Genomic DNA, 25,199 nt, shown 5'->3' on the forward strand with positions numbered 1-25,199 from the left:
ATGTCGTTATAGGCAAAGGTATAGAGATAAAGACATACATATTTGAATAAAAACGCATCATAAAGTGAAATACGATTCAAAACTGAATGTAGAGATATAAAATGTTAAACCTTTATTTAATATTTACATTACAAGAAACATAAAAATACATCATGCATGCTGGCAATTACTATAAAGTATGGTATTTTACTACAATCACGTACTATTGTTTACTAACATGTGATTTGTACCTAATGTATTTACTAGGGATGTACCGACTAGTCGGGAAAGCCGACTATCCGGCCTCATTTGTAGTCGGCGAATAGTCGGCGACTAGTCGGCAAAAATGGCCGATTAGTCGGCACTTTATAAATTACAGAAAAACAGGGCAAAAAGAAATATACAGCAAATATTTACCATAAGTTTTTCACCTATTTTACCCAAATTCCTATTTAAGCGGGTTTTCCACCGCGAACGAGTAATGAGCGAGAGATGGCTAAGCGGAGCGGACTTCGTTGTTAAAAAATAGGTTTGCGTTTCCACCAACAAAGAGTCTAGTTGTTTGATTCCCACCGCAAAAGAGAAATGAAAAAGAGGAATGAGCGGAGCGGGCTGAACGACAAATGAGAAATAGAAAATGAATAGTCGATTTCCACAGAGAGCGAGTTCAGTTGAAGTTTTGAACTGGTCGACCACACAGTCGTGTTTGAACATAATGTCGAGCGATACGGAATCAAGTGATAGCGATTACGAGTTATTATACAAGAAGAAAAAATACATATTGTTGTATATAAAACAGAGAAACAAGCACGCTTCTTTTATTTACTTGCTTTATTCTTTACTTGCTACGTCCCATAAACATGGGTATGTCGAACAGCTTCAATAAATCGCTCCATTGCCAAAAAACACGACTCGTCAGTTATTCTGCTATCACAGCAATACGAAAGTGCGCTCGGTGCCGGCGGCGGCGGGGGAGGGAGGGGCGGAGACAGCAACGAGTCCTTTTCAAACTAGTCGGCCGGACCTTGACGCAGCGGGCTCATTTTAACTAGTTGGCTCGCTCCGCTCACCTCTTTCCCTGTGGAAACGCGCCTATGTAATTTACCATTGCGAGTTGACCGGACTCCGTAATGACACCGCTCCGCTCTCACGAGCTGAGCGAGCTCATTTCAACTCTTTTTGCTCATTTTGTCATTTCCGCTCGACTATTTGTTGGTGGAAACACAAGTACGTAGTTTAGTCTTGCGAGTTAAACTAAGTCCTTAATGAGTCCGCTCCGCTCGCGGTGGAAAACTCGCTAGGGTGCTTACGAAAACTTTTGTTTGAATTATTGACCGCTTGGTCGCTTTCTTGTCTGCTTGTCCGGTTGTCGTACGACCTAAGGTTTTTTTTATTCAGTTCATTTTCAGCGTTACTATATGTATATTTATAATATGACGAATAAAAAGCGGTAAAACGGTTGTTTTTATGTGCATCTGAACCGAACTTAGACGAAACTAATGATCCGGCCGACTAGCCGACTAGTCGGCCATCCGAGCGCCGATTAGTCGGCTAGTCGGCTAGTCGGCCAAATCAATAGTCGGTACATCACTAGTATTTACATTACACATCGGTTTTGCACACCGGATTATGACTAATGCCAGTGCTAATCGTATTATGTAAAGGTGATGATATCTCGGGATGATATCGATGTACGATAAGGTATTGGAATTGGAAAAAGTTACAATAAACTCAGTGCATGTGCACTCTTGTAAAAATGGATGCAATAAAATGAGAGACATAATTGACATGCAGTTTGGCAAAAGTATTTATAAATAAGACTGGATGTTAGTGTAAACATCTTACTGAAGACTATGTTGAATATTTTTTAAAACCTAACGCACGTCGATGATAAAGTGAAACAACTTTTTAAACGTTACCTTTTGTCTCTAGTAATATGATCAACATTTCATATTACAATAAAAGATTCATCGTAGGTAGATAGGTATGCAGATCAACAAAGTCTACACCCTCATTCATTTTAATGTGATTGTAAAGTCTAGTCTAAAAATATTCATACATTTATAGATACATCTGAAACCAGCATAGACGGGACATAGAGAATAAGTAGGTCATCTTATCATTTTGCACCGTTTATCTAATATTGGTGGAATATTTATCGGGCATGTTGACTTGTAATGTCAGACGATCTGCGTCGCTATTATCAAAATGCTTCTTCAATTTAAAAATCAACTGCTATTCAAAATAACTCTTGTTGACCAGTTAAATCAACAATATGGGACGTGCGCGCCACGATATCATGCCGTTGTCATTTCAGTGCGAGACTCTCGCGCATATACTTTATAGTGATTGGAACGATATTGATATTGTATTTTTAACATCGGAATATGCCTCTGATTTTGATCTTTAGCAACGACTACGAAATCAAATCTACGAAGTCACAAGGGATTGGATAGGCTGGAAATCTACAATCCGGAATCATGTGCTCCACTAGGAGGTCACGACCCTCAGAACTGAAGAGAACGATGAACGAAGCAAGGAGGAGGACGAAATCAAATACTTCATGCGAGCGCAGCACATACGTTGAATTTAAATTAAATTTAGATTAAATCAATTTAAGTTGTAACTTGCTGTACACAATTGTGTATAAACCATGTTGCCTTGACAAAGCCAACGTAACATCGTGTGATTTTTACAAGTACTTAGGCAAATTAGTAGGTAACAGTAAACACTTAGACAATGGACACACCTTCAGCTGTCAAGGATAGCATGCTACGCTACCAGTTTATAACTTTATCTGTTAATTAAAACTATTAAAAATTACTTAACGTACAGCGTGTGCCATGCATCAATGCAAATACCTAATGAATTGGCAAACAGTGGCAGCCATGCAACCATATGTAGGTAGTATTTACTTAGCATACATGGGTAGGTACATTTTATATTATCTATCGATTCAAGTGGCAGTAGTGCTAATTCTGTTTGTTACGCTTACACTCCGACGATAATTGAATTGATACTCATGAGTCTGTAAAGATATCGGTAAACAGATTGACTGAGAAAGAGTTTACATTGCAATGGCAAGTAGTGTTCGATTTCAATAACTCAAATCTTATATATTCAGAACTTTTAAAGAAAGATACCTAACAAGTAAAACGTAAATAACAATCGGCTCGATACAGGAGATGAAATAGAGACTCACTAGATATGAAATAGTGAAGATAATATGGGTAGCATTTATGTATTGCAGTATTGTACTTGCAATTGGATACACATGAAATCTTTACCGTACCTATTACCTATAGCCTAATTTATATAGAATTCCTGCTAAATCTGGTTTAGTCACATGTACTAAGTTACATGATAAAAATACTACGAATACGCGCTTGAGCGTTTCAACAAATTAATGTAATGATGAAATTAGGAGCGGCTAAAACAAACAATGATCCATCATTCTGCTATAATGATAACATGTCATATTTGCTACTTTAAGGAATAGGGGCCATTTCCATCTACCAAAAGTTTATCCCAAGCAAGATTAGGTAAGGAAGTAGTCGCAATTGACGTTAGAGTTGGACCATTCTACCCACGGAATAATAAAAATCTACTCTATACCTACCTAATTTTCCAGTTTAATATTTCCCTGTGACTCCTGTAAGACAGGAAAGCTACTAACGACGACCGATGATGTAATTGTACCAGGAAATATCAGACAGACAGAATGTTGTGAATGTTGTGATTATGACTTAAAAACCGGGCGCAGTCGCTGACACGGATATGGGTTATTAGGGTTACCTATAAATACACTGGAATCTCGAAAGCGGGAACCATTCTAAACGTTTATTTGGCTCTCTTTAGGTTAGAATGTATAGGTATATCCACGTGAATCAGACATAGGTATTGAAGTGCTGCTTATTTTGTTACTCACTGCACTGGCACATAGGCCACATAGTAAGCATGCTCTTGGTATGCCGACTCACTGGCATTTGAATAAAATGAATGAAAATGATTGGAATACCTACCTACACACTTAATTTAAATAATCATTTTTAAGTAGAAATGTGTGACATTATACACATTATTTTATAGCCACGACCTGATCAGTCCTGTTTTACAACTTGTGTAACATTCGAAAATTTAAAAGTATACTTTAAAATGAGATTTATTTATTGTAGAGCTCCGTGTGGGCTCTTTCCTTCTCACCTTTTGTATTAAACATTACATCATAGCTACGCAGACAGGGCGAATAAGCATGTGTCGAATCAAAGTATACCTACCTACATGTATAAATAAATAAAGATTTTCCCTATTTCCGTATCTAATACTAATAATAAATAAAATTTAAATGCAATGCAACAAATTTTGCGTAAGTAGGTTATTTACTGCGAAATCAATCATGGACCTATACAACAAAGTTATCTAGGTCGCCCATATATTTCAGAGTCCATCTACGCTTAGTTTGCACAATGTGACAATGTATGGTAGCACCATAGGTATAGGTAGGTAAATAAAACAACCGCGCGAAGAAAATACGCCGCGTCGTTACTCTCGACATATTTTAAGTTAAAAGTCGATCATACAGTTAAAGAATGATCAAATTCGACAGATAGGAGTGTGCATCGATGAGATCATTATGTAGGTTGCCGCTGCCCGGTTAAACTGTGGCCTTGTGAATCACTCCGATAAGGTAACGCGCCGAATGAGTTGAAACGGCCACTGACAGCCGGAACATACTAATGATACACTGAATACACACACAGTTTTAATTCTTAAACATGATGTTGGTGGAATTCACGGCGTTTGCAAATTCCAATGAACCTGAACTGAACCAATAGACTCTATCTCATTTGATGCGATTTGCACCGTTTGCACGTGGTAAAGTTTTTGTCGGTAGTGGTTATTTTGAGCAGAATTACTTTTGGGCTTCGGCTTGTTATTGTAACATTATCTTTTCTGCACATTTTACAGATCATTGACATATTTATAACTTAGAGACGTTACCATACCATACAATACGAATCTCATCTATCCTAAATTAAACAAAATAATGAAACGAAGGCTAAATGATACGTCCCTCCTGCCAAGCTACAAGTGTCTAGTATACAAATAGTCTTTAGGTAAAAAAAGTTAATGTGTAGGTGAATTGAAGGTGTAGATACATAACAGTTCGCGCACCATCTACTGATGATTAACTTTCCTCGAACTCGCGCCCGAATCACCTGTAAAAGTAATAAATCGAAACAAAACGTGTTAGCCTAATTGGAATTCAACGCTACTTCATTGTGTCGTTTGGTAACTTAGATTTCATTGTTTTTCCCGGAATGATTGTGTTTTAATATAGTTAAGTGGAAATGTGTGGTGTAATTAAATGGTGGATTATATGGGGCTGGGCAGTGGTGCGTGAGCGTAACGATTACTTCGGGAGGGAGTGTTCGCGAATATCCTAATGTATATGAATTATTATAATCTCGACCCGTTTCTATTTCAGAGGCAAATTGAAGAGATCGCATCTGTTTGCCACTGCCACTGGTTGGAGTAAGTTGGTACTTAAATAAGACAACTGACAGGAAAGGGTGAACACTGAACACTATAGCTATTGGTCAGCATCTTCTTCAAGCGGGCCCCTAAATACTGAGGATCGTGAGGCCTTCTGTTGAAGACCAGGTTCCTCCATAGGGTTCTGTTCCCCGCCAAGCGCATGGCCTCGTGCAGCTTTAATTGCATAGGTGCAGTAATTTGAACACATCATCTAGTAGGAGGAGGGCCCTGAGGCCTCGTGCCTTCAACTTTGCCCGTCATTATTACTCTTCAGTAACTGAACAGTACTCTTCAGTCTCTTCTCATAGTCAGCATACATACATCAAATTGCGTTAAAATATTTCCTAATTATAATATGTATGTTTTTTGGAAAAAAACACTTAATATTTTACTGAGTACAACTTGTAAACTGAGTATACCTACCTAAAGCATAACAAACCAAACCATACATTTTTCGACTTCATGAATCTTCAAAACAAAAACAGACAAAAGCCTGTTTTTTGTACAAGCAGTACAGCGTTTACAGCTTTAGACCAAGATACAAAAGGTTTAATTGAAGGCATTCGGTGAAAGGGGTGCGGCCCATTAGTTGGGCAAACATCACCTCTATACACAAAGCTGTACCATCCATATTTTACAGCTATTAGCTGTAACTCTATAAGGGTCATTCTAGTTTGTGTCACATTTTCCGTAATTGCATCCCATAGTGTAGACGTACAGAGCAGAGGTGAGGCGAGGTCGGCGACTGGCCGCGTTACGATTAGAAGTTACTACTAGCTGTTGTTATCAGTGTAACTGCGGGCAAGTGCCGCTTTATCAAAACCAGTAGAAGATAGATCTCTTATAACTCATCGTTGTTACGGATCTGGATATCATAGTTATACTAGATGCTTGAATTATAACATCACATGCGGTCGGGAGGTGGTGATACAAGTCCTGCTCGCCACCGCCGAACCGCACATATCTAATACATCTGCTTTGTTATGATGACTCTACATACAATAAACTATGATATCATTGAAAGCTAATAATAAATGACAAGCTACATTCAATTTTTTCGGAAAGAATGGCATCAGCACGTTTACCTCCGGCAACTTTTATAAAATCAATCCGCAGAGAGAGCCGACATGTGGGCCCAAAGAAACACCAACTTGATAATCTGAGCACTTCCCAAATGTAAATTAAATAATAAATAGCCCGTCGACCTTCAAACGAACACAGAGCTATTACGTTTTTATAAACAAACCGGCATCGTTAAACTAAAATAGAAAAATATCGGTCCGAAGTGGACGGCTAAGAGCAATTAATATAATTATGTTACATTAAAGTTTACTAGGGTACCATAAAATGCTGAAGATTGCTTAACCATACCATGCCGAACGTAAAAAGTACTTACCTATGTCAGTAGATATGAGTGATCTTTTATTATCACTCAGTGAACAGGTACGACAAAAGCGAATAATTTGGCTTTAGAGATAACATGGCTATTATGTTGGGATAAAGCCAGTGTTCTCACGATACTTTCCTTTACCGTTAAGCTACTTCTCATAAGCGCCTATCATATGTCATTCCGTAAGGTGATAAACCTACAACTTCAACATTAAAAACTTACGCCAAAACCATCCGACTACCACACCCACAGGTTATAACATTTCTGTAAACCTTATTAGAGTAATAATCGGAAATAAATCCGTGAATGTTAGTATGCTATGGCTGGCGCAGGAATAAACATAGGGCCGGGCAGGTGGATGTGTTCTAAAACGTCGGATTTATGGGACACGTGGGGAATCGGGTCACGCAGGATTTTCCTTTACGAGTATGGCACTTATTTGACCTACTCGTTTTCATGATCTAAAGCCGTAGCCGAACGAAAACCAGAAAAGGTCATGTGAATGCCGTGTGGATATCGCTATGGTTGAATGCTATTCTCATTACGCTGAAGGCGTGACTCAGATTTCACAACGCTGGACTATACATAAGTTCAGTTTCATGTGGGTATAGCCTTTTAGGTATGAGTCATCCAACAATTCATGTTCAGTGCCCTTAAAGTCGCACTTTGTTGCTTTTAGGTGCTAATTGAATACCAAAGTCGTTTCAACGAAATATAATATTTATAAGTGGTATTCTTGCTAAAATTTTAGGCCCAAGCTCTCTTTATATCTTTATGTAAATAATACATTCGTTACTCTACTACAGCGGTCGGCCACCTTTTAGCAGCCAAGGGCCACATAGTAGTTAATGGAGGTGACGCGGGCCGTACTTTATTTAGACTTTATGAGACATTGTCGTTTGTCACTGTTACATAAAAAATAGCCAAGGCGACACTCGGGCCGCAAGTGGCAGGTTCACGAGCCGCATGCGGCCCGCGGGCCGCAGGTTGCCGACCGCTGCTCTATTTGTTAAGAACTAAGCAGATGTTTTTATTTCCAGCCGTTCACAGCAGTTCAAGGCGATAAACGGGTGTTTTAAATATATCAGAATTCTCAGAAAATATCTAACCGTTTGGTTTAGTAATATTATTGTAGACTGTAGAGTACCACTCGAATAACTATGGTACCGTAAATTACCTACCATATAAGAGAAAGATAATGTAGGTAACAGCGAGCTACAGATCATTTTGAAGAGCTTTTTTGCCTAACATTAATTTTATTGCTGACTGTGCCAACTGTACCAACTACGCAGTTGAAATCAAAGCGCTCGGGGTAGCGTTGGTTGCGTGTCGTAAATGGCTTGCAAATTTTGTGATTTGGAAGGGCTCGCGGGCAAGGCCACTGAAGTCGGTCACAGGGGAAAGTACTGCCGAGCCCTTACGCCAGGCGCGCCCAGAGGATCTCTCCGCAATGCGACGCGTGCACAAACATGTACTTATTACAAACTTACTCTTTAACCGATTACAGAAAAGCCAGTGTTAATATTTTAACAAGATGTGTATAAATAGGTATGTTAAGTATCGTGATTCCACCGTAGCATCAAATTTATCGTGCTAGGTGTAAATAAGAATTAATTAAGATCTTTTTCATATATTTTTCATGGCCCGATTGATATGGGCTACATTAATAATCGACTTCCAGAATGGAGGTAGTTCTATATATAAGTATGTATGGTATGGTAATAAATCGTGGTACGTTACAGAGGGCCTACCGCGAACCACATTCGACGTGTTGCCTCTCTGTCGCACTTGTAAATTCGTACTTAACTTAAGTGTGACAGCGAGACAACACGGCCCTCAGTTTTTCAAACGTGCTTTTATTTAATTACGGTTTACATGTCACCAGTCGATACACATCCGTATTTTGATAAATGATGCGCAAAGCTAATCGACAGGATGTATAAATCAAATGCCGAGTTTTGGTCGCTCTTATAAATATTAGATTTATAAGCTAAGTATCCAACTAGTTGCTAGAATAAGTTTGTAATTTATATTCTTCGTAGAACTTGGCACTCTTACAAATATGTATTACAGTCTTTACAAAATAGCTCTGGAAGTTCGTCTAAAAATCTGGATTCTGGACTCTACATAAACTAGATTCTTAACTACATAGACCGGTTTGTATACATGTATATTTCCGCACGTCCCTACCTAATTACAGCATTAAGTTTAGACTTCACACTTGTTGTATACTTAGATATACATGTAAAGGGACCCACTGATTAACAGTCCGCCGGACGGTATCGGCCTGTCAGTTGTTCGGAACTGTTAAAATTTTGTTCTAACTGACAGGCCGATACCGTTCGGCGGAATGTTAATCAATGGGCCCCTTAAAATTATTTATAAGTGCCAGGTATTTAATAAACAAATCAATAATCAGTTTATTGTTTCCAAATTTATTATAAAATGCCATTATTAAGGTGATTTGACGAAAGTCGCGTTACTTACCTAACTTCGTTTGGAGAAATGGGTAGCATGAATGCCTAGAAGTCTACAATACTTATTTTTAGCCCCAATGTGGATTCCATGCCAACTAGGCTATAAATTTTTACGTCTACCTAGTCCCAAAACTAATAAACAATGGGCATTCGTGATAACATTTATTATACCTTTGCTATAATTAATTCGTTATATAATATAATAGTATATAGGTGAGTGCTATAGTTATTGGCCAGCATATAGTAATTGGCCACTGTTGTAGGTATAGTTCCGTAAAGTAATATATTTAATAAGGTTTCAATAGGCTTGTTTCTTTCTGATTTGTAAGGAATGGCTAATTACTAGTGGTTAGGGAGGCGAGGTAGCTAAATGGCGTAATTCAACGGCGCCGTCGAGACCTATCAAAATCGAAAGATAAAATAATTTCGAAAAGAAAAGCTCGTATGGCAAAAACCATTTTAGCGGTGGGTTTGGCGTGTACGGTTTTTCAAAAATGTTAAAAAAAACAGTTACTTGGGCATTCTCGAGCGCGTCAGATATTCATACTACGTATGCCCCGAGTGCCTCTGATAACAACGGTATACTAATCTGCCGGTTTGCGTGGTGGGGGTAGGCATATAAAGTAGTCAAAAATGCAAAATTAAAAAAAATTTACTCGGGCGCGTCAGATTTTCGGAAGGGGTGTTAAGTAGGCCCCAAGGAAGCTTCCTTTAAAAAAACTGACGATTTCGGCGTGACGATAAGTTACGATGAATTTTTGAAAATGCAAAAAAAAATAGTTTTTTTGAAATACTCGAGCGCGTCAGATTTTCATAGGGGAGGTTTATCTCGGTATCCTGAAAGCATATTTTTTTAATCTGACAAAAATGTTGGTGGGTTCTCTTAATCTGACCGATTTTATGATGCTTCAAGTCAAAAAGTTTTAACTTTGGACAAAAATGTGAAGAGACCTTTTTTGTGTAAAATAAAATTACCTTTTTTGTTTATTTAAACTTTTTGTTTGTAAAATGTATCGTTCGCGACTTATATGCCGCAACGCGTTCTTAGGAAGACGAAATGGCTCCTCCACACTTCCGGTCATGCGGAAACCGGCAGATTTTGTATTTTTAGTAAGTTTTAGATTATATTCTTCAAAATAAAAAATAAAAAAATCGCGCTCGAGAATACCGGATTAACGTTTTTTTTTTACAAGTTCGCGACCCTATAACTCGGCGGCGTCAAGGACTTATCGTCAGATTAGTTAAATTTAGTCTTTAAACACTAAAATCAACCCCCAATATCTTAATCTGACGCGCTCGAGTATTTCAGACTATCCATTTTTTTTTACTAATCTGATCGTCTATCCTAGGCGCGCGTCACTACATATAGAGCTAAATACTTTACAAGGTTGTTCTATTAGGTCTAAGGTATCTCTCATATCTTAAACTGCCACGCTCGAGTATTGCAAAAAATTCCCCTATTCGCCTCCCTAACTATAGTACTATATACTGAAATTAAAAGTGGAAAAATTCCGTGAGTTCCTCACCCAAGACATTAATTTTTCCACTTTTAAATTTATTCTAAGCTTAATAGCATCGTTCGCAGACGTTTCTGCTTGTTAATAAGTTTTTGGCAAAAATTTCATTTTTGGTACAAGCTTTTATCGCTGTACTTTTCTTACGACAGACAACTAATACTCATCGAGACAATTCTAAAAACCCCTAACACAATTAGGTTGCGTTGTTTCATCACAGAGTTCCTATGGCCACCTCCTGTCTCCATCATCAGATCAGTTCGACAGTACCATATTATTGTATTGTCATCAGAATTATATACAGCTGCCAATTTTCATGACGCTACGATCCTTGGAAGATGGTTAAATTAGTTACCTTAGTTTCCATTACATAGTTAGTTACATACAGGTCAAGAGTTCCTATGGCCACCTCCTGTCTCCATCATCAGATCAGTTCAACAGTACCATATTATTGTATTGTCATCAGAACTACATACATACAACTGCCAATTTTCATGACCCTACGATCCTTGGAAGATGGTTAAATTAGTTACCTTAGATTCCATTACATAGTTAGTTACATACAGGTCGACCTAATAAAAGCTTGTTAAAAATTAAAATACTATATACTGGCCGAATAACTATAGCAATCACCCTAGTCCTCTTCGCCGTGTCAGCGACTCCTCCAAATGCTTTTAACCAGGAACATGGAACGCTCTAATGGCTCCTCTACACGATGGGCCAACGCCGGCCACTCCAAAGGACGCATTTATGCGTTAGAGGGAGCAAGTGATATTGCTATCTCATTCTACCGCATGGCTGCGTCCCTTGGAGTGGCCGGCGTTGGCCCATCGTATAGAGGAGCCATAATATGCCTTGCGGAGCCAAACTTGGTTTTGAAAATGCGATTGTAGGTATGGTGCGCAATGAAGCAGACGTCGCGTCAAGATGCCTGATATCGAGGCACTCATCATCAATCTCCAGCTGAGGTGGGGTGGCCAGGTCAGGCGCATGGGCAATTAACAAATTACCCAAAGCTGTTTTTTATTCAGAACTCTCCAGCGTAAAAAGGAAACAGGGGGATCAGTATCTGCGCCATAAAGACGTCTTTAGACCTCAAGTTACCAAACCACTTAATAAAAAATATTGTCACCGGCCATAAGATAACGGATGATATCCACTGGATTGCAGACCACGCGGTATTTCAACGGTTTAGGTACTATTTGTAATAGGTAGGTATTGTATTATAAACCATTTTTTTTTGGCATACATATAATCCAATGGATGCATATATATACGAGTAAATGAACGGTTTCAGGAAGCGAAGCGGAAATGGTAAATGAACGAATAATTAATGGCATGTGCTGAAAATTTGCTTCGTGAATTCCAAGAACATAGTTAAGGCATCTCTTACAGTTCCTAATTTTTCTTTACTGGGCAGTAGGTATTTGATTCATTAATCATCCTGTAGTAATGGATTACTCATAGAGCATTTATTTACTCAATAAACGAGTTCTTTGCTCATAAAGAAGAATCTGTAATATACTAATAAGTTAAGTTAGTTGCATGATAGATTTAGTTCTTAAATTTTAAGTTTTTCATTTGATATTTCGCACGCCAGAAAAGGCGTCATATGTAGAAGCAATTTGTGCCTACCTGCCTACTTACTTTAAGACCATTATGTATCCATATTACTGCGAATAAACTACCTATTTGTATTGATGATTTCTCCTTATGCGGTGTGATTCATATTATTTCGACAAATGTAAACAGGTACGACAACATTGAGTAGGCCGGTGAGTATCTGATTAGTTAATGACACAGTCTGCGTCGCGGATGGAATAGTAATGAATTATTATCATAAAAACCAAGATCGTGATGATTTAATTGTAAAAAAAAAATGTTTATGTCGGTGATGTAATAGCGAGTTTTGACAGCATGCATAACAACTCAGTTCGCGGCCGCCGGCCGGTTCCGCCGTCGCCGTGATAAAAATATTATAGCTGCCTAACCAGTAGCTCTACTATCAGTTGGCAGAGTATTTTTCACTTACACTCGGTGAATAAACGTGCCGTGAGTCACGTTTTACGTTTCTTTACGGTCTTATGTACCTAACTTCACTCCACTCCAAACGATGCTGTCCCTTTCTAAGTATACTAAAAAACAGAGCAAGAGTTATATCGGAGTTTTATACAGCGCCTCTATGATTCACCTAAAGAACTAAATAACAAAATTGACACATTTTCTCACGTCTACGTAATTTACTATCTATGCATCTCGCTCTCGCATATTAGTGCAAGTGAGATGCACAGAAAGTAATGTTACATATACTGATGGTAGCCGTGAATATGGAGGGTAGAGGTAAGGAGAATCCTTTATGACTAGGGCTTGCAATATCGGATGGTCTCCAATTCCGGAACTGATTTTCGATATTGGATTCGAATTCCGGAATTCCGGAACTGGTTCCGGAATTAGGGGTTATCGTATTTTACTTAATTTTTTTTGTAAAATCCAACAAAAAATGTGAATATCTGATACTTTACGTTTATTAAAGTTAATATTGTTTAAGAGAAATTTAATTTGAAGTACTACAGATAATTTCATCTCTTTTTTACCACCTTATTAAAATGGTTACTTTTATTCAATTCAATTCAATTCTATGATACGGGGTATTTATTCGGGGAAAATTTAGTTGCTAGCAAACCATTCATTCAATGGATGAATTTGGAAAGTTGAAGGTCGAAATTTGGCTTTTTCCTTCCTAGATCCTAATTATGATTCAGAATATCATATATTATATGCTTCTACAGGATCCGAAATCGTTGATAGAGAAAACCTTCTATCTAAATCGAAGATTCGCTCATGTAGGATTGAGACTATTCTGACTATTCTAAGCAAGTAAAATCACTTTGCTTTTTTTTTATGAGCCCATATTGTCCCACTGCTTTATCAAACCGAAAAGTAAAATATACCCATACTATAGGTCACTGAATGACTAAGAGGCACTTATTAACAACAAAAAACATCAGTATATTGTAGTTTCTTAACCTGAAAAAAGTACTAAAATCCAATTCCGGAATTTTCGATATTCAGTTGTATCAATTCCGGAATTGTAATATCGGAAAATTTGTCCGAGATTCCGGGATTTCGAGATTCCGGAATTCCGCAATGCAAGCCCTATTTATGACTTTATGAGAAAACTCTTTTATGGGAGAATATTTGCAAAAACTGGGCACGCTGTCAGCTATTATAATTTTTCTAAATCTCTCCAGAGTAGCGAAAAAAGAAAACCCATAAACCTAGTAAGTAAGTAAGTAAGTAATCATTTATTGTCAGATTATGCAATTTCAGTATACAGATGTTACAATATTATTTGATTAGAGAGTGTCACAATCAACCGGTTTACGGTATACAAGTTACCAATACCTAGTTTTTCATTGTATCAATACCGTACTAAAAATCATGGAGAATGGAAGATACTCGTATTTACAAGTGGAAAAACGTTTTCTCTTTTTGTATGGACGATTACGTAGTATACTTCCCTCTTAAGGTTTTTGACGGACACTTTTTCATTATTAATTACATGGAGATTGTATTCCTTACCTCTACCATCCACTAAGAGCACTTAGAATGGAGATGTCATCGCTGTCATTTTCTTTACAAAACAGTCTGCCGATTTTTGCGGGGGAGGGGACGTCAAATGTATTGCTATTTCTACATGATTTGTACGTAACGTACAAATAGCCATGTCAGTCCATACAAAAGTTTGCACAATTGTGCAAGTTTTTCGGCAGAGGGGTAAGTAATAATGTCAACAAAAAAATAAAGAGTATACCTTCGAGACTACTACGACTATGATATTTGATTTATTCGGTTGTCAATATAAAACAAATGTAGGTGTTCTTTCTTCCCGTATGAGACGCCATTACTATATAGTCTTGCTTGAGATTAATAAACATTACCAATATGGTGTTAAAACAAGCTTTTCTTTCCTGCTTGGAACCCTAGTCCTAAATCCTAACAGTAAGCACTCAATGGCCACTCCAGTTATTAAATGCTCTAAGACCAATTTTAACACTTTGTTACTGACTCAACCTTCATTCTACAATTTTTTAAAGATTTGACGTTGCCATAGTTACGAAAATAATAAACACATCAATGTTAGTAAACAATGTATAAATTAAAATATATTGTATTCAAGACAAAAATTGCAAAATATGATAATTACGTAAACATCATTAATAATCGAGTTAAAATAATGACTTTGCGTGTTAAAAAATAGGAAGCAAAGTATACGGCGCGATTATACAGCCTACTTTTGGCTACATATTTATTACCTATGACGAAAATAGTACACACATGAGAAGAAATCTTAAAATATTAAAATAGGTATGTATTATAATGGTCCGCTTCAGTCCGCATCATGACAGCGGCCGTCTCCTACTGCTAAGTAACATTATCTAATAGAGTGTGCGGAAAGAGAAGAGTCGTGAAATTTAGGGGAGCCCATACATTATACCTACGACTCTTCTCTTTCCGCACAGACCCTACGTATAACCGTAATATAGTCTGGCTACTGAAATTTTACCTACATTTTTGGCGGGAAATTCATAAAATCTTGGGCTGGTCACACTTTGTGTACTAGGAATTATAGTTTTGATACTAGATAGTATTTTTGATATTCCGTGTACAAGTAAGGTACCTAAGGAAATAAGTTAAATAAACGTTTACGTGCACTCTAAGTCAGCTCACATAATTTCTACCATTATTTAAAGTGCAGTCAACGACAAACACATATGTTTACGTTCCAATATTTAGATTTTATAGATATTTTTCAGGACTTTTAGTTTATCCGTTTCTTTATACATTTGTCCTATTTATGGGATTCAGGCATTAATAAATTCACGTAGTTAATCAAAGTAATAGGCAAATGTTAGAACTAGTACTTAAAGTATCAAAATATTTATAGAGCACCAACCTCCTAATTTGTTTACATTTGGTTAGGAGTTGTAAACATTGCAGTTTTTCGTTATACAACGCTACACGTCGACTTCGCACATTGTCGTAATTATTTACGAGCTTGAATAATAGTTTGCGAACCTCACTCAGTATAGAAATTATTAATATTATTTAAAAGAAACCCCTTATAAACCGCAAATAATTTGAATGAATGACATAAATTGTCAACTAACTTTTAGCTTTTTTTTAAATCATAGACAATTGGTGATACAACAACGAAATATCTGTCAACAAATTTTGGCTAGCCAGACTCTAGCGATCTTAATTTTATAGTACCTATATGATCTCGAGTATATTTCAGTGCCAAGCGCCCCATTTCCAATACAAAATGAACCCACGCAGCGGGTTTTTGGCAATAAATGTGTTTAAATCTTATTTAAATTTTCAGATTCTGAACCACCAGCAAAAGTTTTTGAAGAAAGTTTTATATTTCCTGTTACCAAGTTGACATGAAAAACGATTACCTAGGTACCAAACACAATAATTTGAACAACGGAAAATAAAATAATACTTACTTAGTACTTAAAGAAAAATAAATAAACTCACAGAACATTTGTATGTTTTATTTTATTTAAGATAATAATGCTTAATAAAATACGTAGCAATTCTTGTGTAAATATTATAATAGGTCTTGCGGTATGTTCTTACTACATATGTGTTATGTGCACCCAGCAACAAAAACAGCAACATGTCTATGTACCGCTCCTTGTATTGAGCCTTAATTATTAATACATATGTAACTTCTACATGCATATGCATGCATACATGATGCAATCCGGGTTTTCATGGAAATGTTGTTTTCAATCAGCTTCTTGCCTAAAACCAAAAATTGCTCGTAAGCAATGTGATTTTCGCAAATGTAGCAGTAGTAATAGGAAAATATGATGTCAAATATAACTCATTACCTTTGTACTAAATCAGCCTTTTATCGAACTATTAATTGATTTATCCCTTAAAGTTTTGCTTGAAGTTCATATACTGTTATAAATGTATACATATTACGTTGAAAATTGCATTAATATTCGTGAAAAATCTGCGTATTTGTTGTGTTTACAAGTTGACAGAAATGTCACGTTGGAAACGCACGTATTTTTCCATAACATCTGTCACGTTTACTCGCTTAAAGTATTTAGAGTCTGTGCGGAAAGAGAAGAGTCGTGGGATTTGAGGGCGCGCCAGTGCTATTTTATGGTTTTTGCTATGCTGACAACACTGGTCACGTGATTATAGTACGACATTAAAGGTCTTGATACTTGAATCCCTTTTGTTCCGGTTTTTTACCACGGCTTACTAAACGGAGCCTGGTGGTGGTGTCGGCTCGTCAACTCAATCCTCTGATTTAGCGCAGGCACTAGTTTTCTTTTTAAAACACACTTGTTTTTATGTCTCAGATACTAAAAAGTGACAGTGCGATTGACAAAACTACTAAAACTAGTTAAGAATTTGCCCAATACAACTGTAATTTTAGTACCAAACAAGATAGAGTCCCATTTACGTACTGCCTAATCTGTGCAGTCCAACAGTTATTAAAACCGGGTAGATCGGGTAGAAATTGGGCAATAGAACTGTAATTTTATCTGGGATATATTTCACCCATTGTAAACTTGACTTGTAATGTATGTGTACATTATTAATAATAAATATGAATATGAATAAAAATAGTGCATATAAGTAGGTAGGTCTTATTGGGATATGTCCGGTTCTCTCATCTCACGATATTTTACTTCGCCGAAAAGTCACTGCTAAATATGAAATATAATTTCGTAACTAACAGAACCTACAAATAAAGAAATATTTTATTAGAAAAAGTTTTATTCAGAACCTAGTAAACGAACTTTCAAATAAAGAAATATTTTATTAGAAAAAGTTTTATTCTTTGTAATCGAAGTCTGAATTAAAATATTCAATGTCACTTATGTTTAAGCTAGCTTCAGAACAACCAGGGACACTCATAGAACTATCTTCATCTGAACTGAATGTGCTTGAATCCGGCACGTAGATTACGAATTCTTGCATATCACCTACTTAGCGGTCTTTTATTCGAGATACCCAGGGCCGGATTAAGCATGTCGGGGCCCCTAGGCAGTGCGAGGTTCGGGGCCCCCTACAGTCAATTCTGCACACAGCATATTCAATACAGGGAAATAAGTTTGCGTTTTTAATTTCAGTCTTCAGACGTCGGCCGAGCCGATTCAAATCGAAAGATGTCTTTTTCGCTCTTATTGCATGGACATAACGCTTTATTCTATCGGTTTTTGCCGATTCCGCGTCGCGTCAAGTGTGGGGAGAGCCCTTTAGGCTTTAGGCCAATTCCCCGTGGAATACCAAATATGTGAGCTTCAGCGTCACTTTCCTATCTACCTCTAATGGCAAATTTTAAGCGAGGCTAAAGGCTAAGCTCAACTAGTGCCGCATGGTTGATTTTCTCAATAGTTAATATTTTGCGAGGCTGAACAGCGATTGGCCGACCATAAAACCAAACGCCTAACCACAAATGATTAGAATCAACCTAATAATAAAGAATTTCCATATGTTACAATTACTTAAATTACTAGAGTTAGACCAAGATATGCGTGCAACAATTCTGATGGCACTCGCAGTGCAAGTGTTATTTTAAACGTCAAAACTGCCACTTGCACTGCGTATAATTGCAGTCTTTTCTTGGTCTAACTCTATTTATTCACCAGTCAAGCTAACATGTAGATGATACAAGGTCAATTAAAGAACCAAAAATAAACGCGAGCGCAGCGAGCGCGAAATTTTTTCTTAACAATATCGCAAATTGTGAAAGCGTGTTAAAAGGCCGGGTATCGATCTTCATCTGGGCCTAAAAGTCCGAAGTGCCCCAGTGAGGTGAGGTTTCATGCGAAGTCAAAGCCGTGCTTCATTTGGCTTCAGAATAAATAGTTGAGCAAAGACGCGAACCAATGTCCAGCCAATGCAAGCGAGACCGCAAGCCGAGCTTGGCGCAGCGAGGCCAAGAAGTAGAGGAGATGTGGAACACAAACCAATGGTAAATTGAGGCAAAAAGTGAGGCTGAAGGTTTTTTTTTTTTATTATGAATGGGCTTACTCATGGCCACAGACTAGCCGAGGCGTAGACGTGGCCTACGATGGAGCGAGCTCGCCCAGAAGGTGCCTGTTCACTCTTGATTTGAAGGTTGCCGGGTTATAAGAACACGGAAATATAGACGCCGGCAAGGAATTCCATTCCTTGGCAGTGCGCATAAGGAAAGTAGAAGCAAAGCGCTTCGTGCGAATTGGTGGAATATCTACCAAGTAAGGATGGAAACCGGCCGTGCGTCTAAAAGTCCGATGGTAGAATGGGGACGGTGGAATAAGCTCGTGTAGCTCTTGGGCACACTCCCCGAAGTGCAACCTGTAGAATACCGACAGGCTGGCGACTTTCCGCCGATGGGCCAAAGACTGAAGCTCAGCCGTTAGCTTCTTGTCGCCAATCATCCTCCTGGCTCTGCGCTCCACTGAGTCCAAAGCGGCGAGTTGGTATTTAGCTGAGCCATCCCACAGGTGGCTGCAATACTCCATACACGACCGGACTTGAGCTTTGTAAAGTGTTAGAAGCTGTCCAGGTGTGAAGTATCGCTTCACCTTATTTAGGACGCCCAGCTTTCTGGCCGCAGTTTGTGCTTTAGACTCAATGAAGCTGCCGAAGCTGAGGACTGAACTCAGCTCCATGCCGAGGAGTTCCAGGCTGTCGGCAATAGGTACAGATGCACCCCGGAAAGAAGGAGTCAGGTCGAATGGACTCCGTTTTGCGGAAAATAGACACGTCTGCGTTTTGGAGGCATTGAACGTGACCAGATTGTCATCACCCCACTGGGAAACGAGACTAAGGGTCAAGTTCATTCGCTCAACCATGGCCTCTCTCTGTGAACGTATATCCTCCCTGCCTGGTCGAGCATTCCTATGAAAAACGGGGGACACGTTCGTCTTCTTTCTTTTTCTTTGTTTTAATCAATAGTCCTCGTGATGATGAGTCGAAATAACCCAAAAGTTGTTGCTTTTTCGAAAAATGGGGAACCATTTTTCCTTAAAACCCTTGTATTACAACTTTACAACAGGTACGCAGAATACGCCCCGTAAACTGTAACGTATTGCATAAATTTTATTACAGTATTTCATTAATGTAAACTATTTAAAGAATGGCTCGAAAAAATACAATAACAAAATAAACAAAGCATACTCATTAATAAGAATCAAAAATTTACTCATGAATTTTTACACTATGGAACAAAATTTTAGTTAGTGCGCGCTGAGCCGCCGGGGCCCCCTAGCCGAGGCGGGGCCCCTAGGCAGTTGCCTACTTTGACTTAGGGTTAATCCGGCCCTGGAGATACCGTAGGTACTTTTACACAATCCTGAAAAAGAAATTACATATAAATATGCATAAAATAGAAAGTATCAAGACTATTTGTCAGTTATTTTAAAGATCATGAATGACCTGCATATTTATGAAAATTAATATATTTTGAATGAATATACTTACCGATTATGTACCGGAGACAAGTTACTTAGGGGGCTCATTAAATAGGTAATTATTTAATATTAAATACAACATCAATACCCGCAAATAGCGGAAACACGTTCCGCGACTTTTTGTAAGTCGATAGTCGGCATTTAGCCGTTTTCTTCCCGCTGACAAAAGTGAACAATGTTAAATATAATTTTCCTTGTGGTTTTATGTACGGTTTTATCGTGTTTTGAAAATATTATATACATAAAACTTACGGTTTTTGTTAATAAAAATATACAATGACAGAAGTTTGTTTACTTTTTACAAGACAGGTGTCAAAGGTTTGATTGCCATATAAAATTTAAAATGTTAGTTCCCGTTTCTGCCACGACTCTTCTCTTTCCGCACAGACTCTACGCAGAATAATTCTGGCTCAGTTTTCATTATATAATAAGAAAGAGAGCGTTTTAGGTGTGAAGTTAGGCAAGTATGGAAAACTCGCGTAAAAACGTTTGTAACTCATGGTACAAATTGAAATTTTTAGTTCTTTACGTGACCGGTAGAGGCACTGTACAATTACTCCATACATTTTCCTTAACTTTCTCACTATGTTCACTTCTCACTGTCATTCACGGAACTCATAGTAGAGCTACAGTAGGTATTTTAAACGATTTCTGGAAACTCGCGAAATTATTGTTAGTTTGCTTGTGGTTACATTTCCTTTTTGCAAACATTTACCTCTAAAATATATACCTAGGTATTATAGTGACAAATATTATCTGTTTATGCTTCAATCATCAAAGGAAAAGGCAAATGACCGAGACTATTGCTTTCTCACAGCTAGCGGAGGCGGAATTTCCGCAGACTTCGCATTAGTTGTCTCAATGCCAGATTTGTTTTTTATTTGCAAAAAACGTGCTGAGACTGCTGAGCTCACGCTTCCGACTTATCAATTCAACCACGCCTAGGGTTGCCATATGGAAGAATTAAATGTCCTGATAAAAATCCGGACATCACCCTAAAAATCCGGACTTTTCTTGTAGCAGAGATTTGGCGTAGCTTGAACGACGCCCTGGCGGCGCGCTGCTCTCTGTGGTGTACTTTATCGTGGATCTACTTTTCCCTTTCCCTTCGCCCGATCCCGTAACCCCCTCCCCGGGCGCGTATTTTATTTTTATAAGGTCATTCCTAGAAATCCGGACACATGCCAAGTCCGGCCGCAATCCGGACAAAGGGTCAATAATCTGGACATGTGCGGACAAATCCGGACGTATGGCAACCCTAACCACGCCTAGCGCAACGTGAGGGTACGTTTTATGTGAGGGCAGGTAATGGAGACGGCTCCGTAAAAATAACCCCGCGGGATTGCTACATGGAAAGTCCATTCTGTTTCTTACAATCAAGGGTCCCTACCACACCACGCAACTATGCAAAATCGCGAAATTGGCACAGTACGGGCGTGTGAACATGCAGGTACCGACTGCCGCGATAAGCACCGACCGACCAGCCATTAAGCGTAAATACTTCCGTAAATTAGTTGTGTCGAAAAGTTATCGTACAGAACAGAAAGTAGCCCGTATCGAGTAGGTACATTACTACTTTGGCCTCATTTATTTTGCTCGTCGCGATTCTACTTGCAGTCCGAGGAGAAGGGTGTTTTAGAGTGAGAAAGTACATAATATTATAGCCTTAGGTATCACTAGCAGCTCACTACAGGACTGCAGGAAACACCGGGAATATACGATTTTAGGGTGGTTAATGATTTCGAGCATATTTCCCACATAGCTCCTTCCTTGTTCCTGTGTAATTGTGTAGATGTATTATCCGTTGGTGATCCTTAAATAAATAAAATAAACTCGGGTCGCATGAATTTTTTATTATTTTTTTGTAGGAAACTGTACCGCGTTGCGTCACTGCCACACGTTGATACCCGCGACATTAAATTAATAGGTGACGGTTAATTCGCACTTACGGCGGTACTAATTTAATGCCGGCCAGTTTCAAAGGTCAGGACATTAAATGTGGCACGGTGAAATAAAATTAATGACTGATAATTTCAGGCATTTAGGACAGTTCAAGCGACGGTTTTCACGCTATGTGAATTCGCGCGTCGCTCCAGACTGCAGGAGCATCCAGTGTGTGAGCGAAACAGCGCTTAGTACGTATATAGCGTTACCCCGCTCGCACACTGGAGTACCTTTTTTTTTTGGGAGGAATATCCATTATGGATACCTCCGCCCGCACCGCAGGGACAGCGCGAAGCCGAAGGTTATGTCGGACTTTCACCGACTAAAAACCTCCCAGTTGTCGTCCTCGGCGCATTTCGGACGGCTCTGGGATCTCCAATGAACGCGCCATCGCCAGTGCCGTCCTAGCGCTATGCCCCTTTGTGGGTCCCCTCTTTTTTCAGCCGCAGTGCCTAGCTGCGACTGTCTCCGACCCCGAGAACCCCTTTTTATTCGCCTTTTACGATAGGCAGGGGATACCGTAGCCGTATTCTTACGCCCGGGCTACAGGGCGCACACTGGAGTACCTAGCGTGCGGTTAATAATACAAGTTTGCTGCTTATGAAATTTAACGCTGTTTACTAGTACTTCACACTTTTTATGTATTCTTGTCCAATGATACATTAACTGTTTATAATAAGAATAATGCGAAAATATCCTCGCATCGCGAATGTTGTGTTGTGATATTGTAACAAAGTTTACTTAGATTTTTTTTCTTTAGATTACGAAGGATAACTATTATCAGAGATGCGAAAAATACTTTATAAAAAGTATTTAAATACAAAATACAAATACTTTCTTGATAATACTATTTCAAATGCAAAATACAAAATAGTTTTTGAAATTGTATTTAAATACAAAATACGAAATAGGTATTTTCAAAATACTTTTTTAAATACAAATACTTTTCGATAAAAGGTACTCTGAGTCGTGAATACCTAGTCTGAATTAAAAAGTATTACTCGGAATTTCCGAGTTGAAAAGACTCTCTTTATTCTTTGAAATCAATCCTCTATCTAAAGTGCAAATTTCTAGTTGTTTGCTCATATTAACCGGTAGGATGTAGGTATGGATGATGGTTTTTATTGGCCAACTTTTAAAGCATTAATTTGTAATGTTTCACAGCTAGTATAATGCCTCTCGTTAGTGTGATGAAAACGTCACGTTTGTGTTTCACCAGGGCAGAAAAGTTTGTTCTCCTCTCGTGCCTTGAAACTCTCCCAACACTCAAGATTCCACTTTTTTAACCACTCGCTACGCTTGTGGTCATGTGCGACGTTACTAAACAGATTCAACAGTTCCATGTTAAAAGAATGAGAGAGTTGCCAGGATTGTAACATCAGAAGAGATTGTAACTCCTACCTACCTACTAAGTATAAAGTATTTTGTATTTTGAAAATAGAAAATAGGTCCCAAAAACTATTTCAAATAAAATACAAAATAGTTTCTTCAAAAGGTATTTAAATACAAAATACAAAATAGGTATTTTGCATTTTGTATTTGCATTTTAAATACAAGTATTTCAAATAAGAATAAGAATAAGAATAAGAGATGTTTATTAGCACAAATAATAATAACTAATAACACAAAACTAAAATTCAATTACATAAATATTTGTGCCAAAAGGTGTGTAAAATAAGTCACATCTCTGACTATTATAGATGTATAGTAACTGAAAAAGAATATATATAGGAATTACCTTCTTATCAATGAGTTTTAATGAAATTGACAGTATTGACACATTAATACATTAGAGGGAGAGGCCAACAGCAGAGAGAGAGCTCACAAGAGATCCATAAAGGACAGTGGAATGTATCTTATGAGTTTGATACTGCGGTCAATGTGCGAAAGACCATTAAAGGCATGTGCACACCGGGTACGTATGCGCGTTGTAATATACGGTTCCTTATGAGCGACGACACACAGCTTGCGTGATGTGTGCGTGCGCGGCTCCAACATTTTAGTGCACGTCTACGCACACGCAGCAGTGTGGCCTGGCCTTAAAGCATAACAATATAAAAGCTCTTTTATTGACAAAACTTCCGTGAGACACAGACATATTAAATATCTTAAGAACGAATATGTGAGTGACCCGTTCTTAAGATATTTAATAGCCCTTTTATTGCTTCTTACTTCTTTTGTTACATACTCCATACACCAGTCACAGAACTTGACAGAGCAGACAGAGGTTATCTATACAAATATGACAGTTCTTTTGCCCTAAGATGGTCTTAATGAATAATTAATTGTAAAATTCACTTACTGACTAGCAGTGCACCTGGCAGCACTACTCGCACCAGAAAAGTTGATGGTACATGAAGCTTGGGCATGATGTTAACTGTAAATAAATAAAAAAGCCACACTTGAAACTGTTTTATGTATATATAATTTAATGAACAAAATCAATTATGCAATCTTATTATTACTTGGGTGAATTAATCACTTTTTTATTACTATTATTCAGGATAAGGTAAACTTAGTATTTTTAAAATTTGAGAGTAAACTTACCCCCTTATTCATAAACGTTTACTAAAGTTGACAAGCTGATAATAATCGTTTGTCCCTTTCCATCATACCAATACGTCAGAAAGGGACAAACGTTTTTTAACAGCATGTTAACTTTAGTAAATGTTTATGAATAAGGGGGTTAGAATCAAAGTCAGAAATAAAATAATTTATTTTGTTACACAATTTTTATAAGAATGATGGCATACAAATGAATAAGGTAGCCCATCTTTTACTCACACCCAATTGTGACTAATGCTACCATGAGTGCAAATAAATATAAATTTGTACATTATCTGAAGATGACAGGGATACAGAG

The 25,199-nt window shown here is 37.9% G+C and overlaps 1 protein-coding gene across 2 annotated transcripts in view; it reads right to left on the reverse strand.

Annotated features, from left to right (window-relative positions):
• LOC134663909 (piezo-type mechanosensitive ion channel component) overlaps window positions 1-25,199 on the reverse strand; it is an 80,980-nt gene that overhangs the window by 54,797 nt on the left and 984 nt on the right. For both annotated transcript variants that reach the window (XM_063520451.1, XM_063520452.1), the window contains exon 2: window positions 24,639-24,713. In XM_063520451.1, the coding sequence (XP_063376521.1) occupies window positions 24,639-24,705 (67 nt within the window). In that variant the 5' untranslated portion in view covers window positions 24,706-24,713. The remainder of the gene's footprint in view (window positions 1-24,638; window positions 24,714-25,199) is intronic.

This window comes from Cydia fagiglandana, chromosome 4, assembly GCF_963556715.1.
Source record: "Cydia fagiglandana chromosome 4, ilCydFagi1.1, whole genome shotgun sequence".
NCBI classification, from domain to species: domain Eukaryota; kingdom Metazoa; phylum Arthropoda; class Insecta; order Lepidoptera; family Tortricidae; genus Cydia; species Cydia fagiglandana.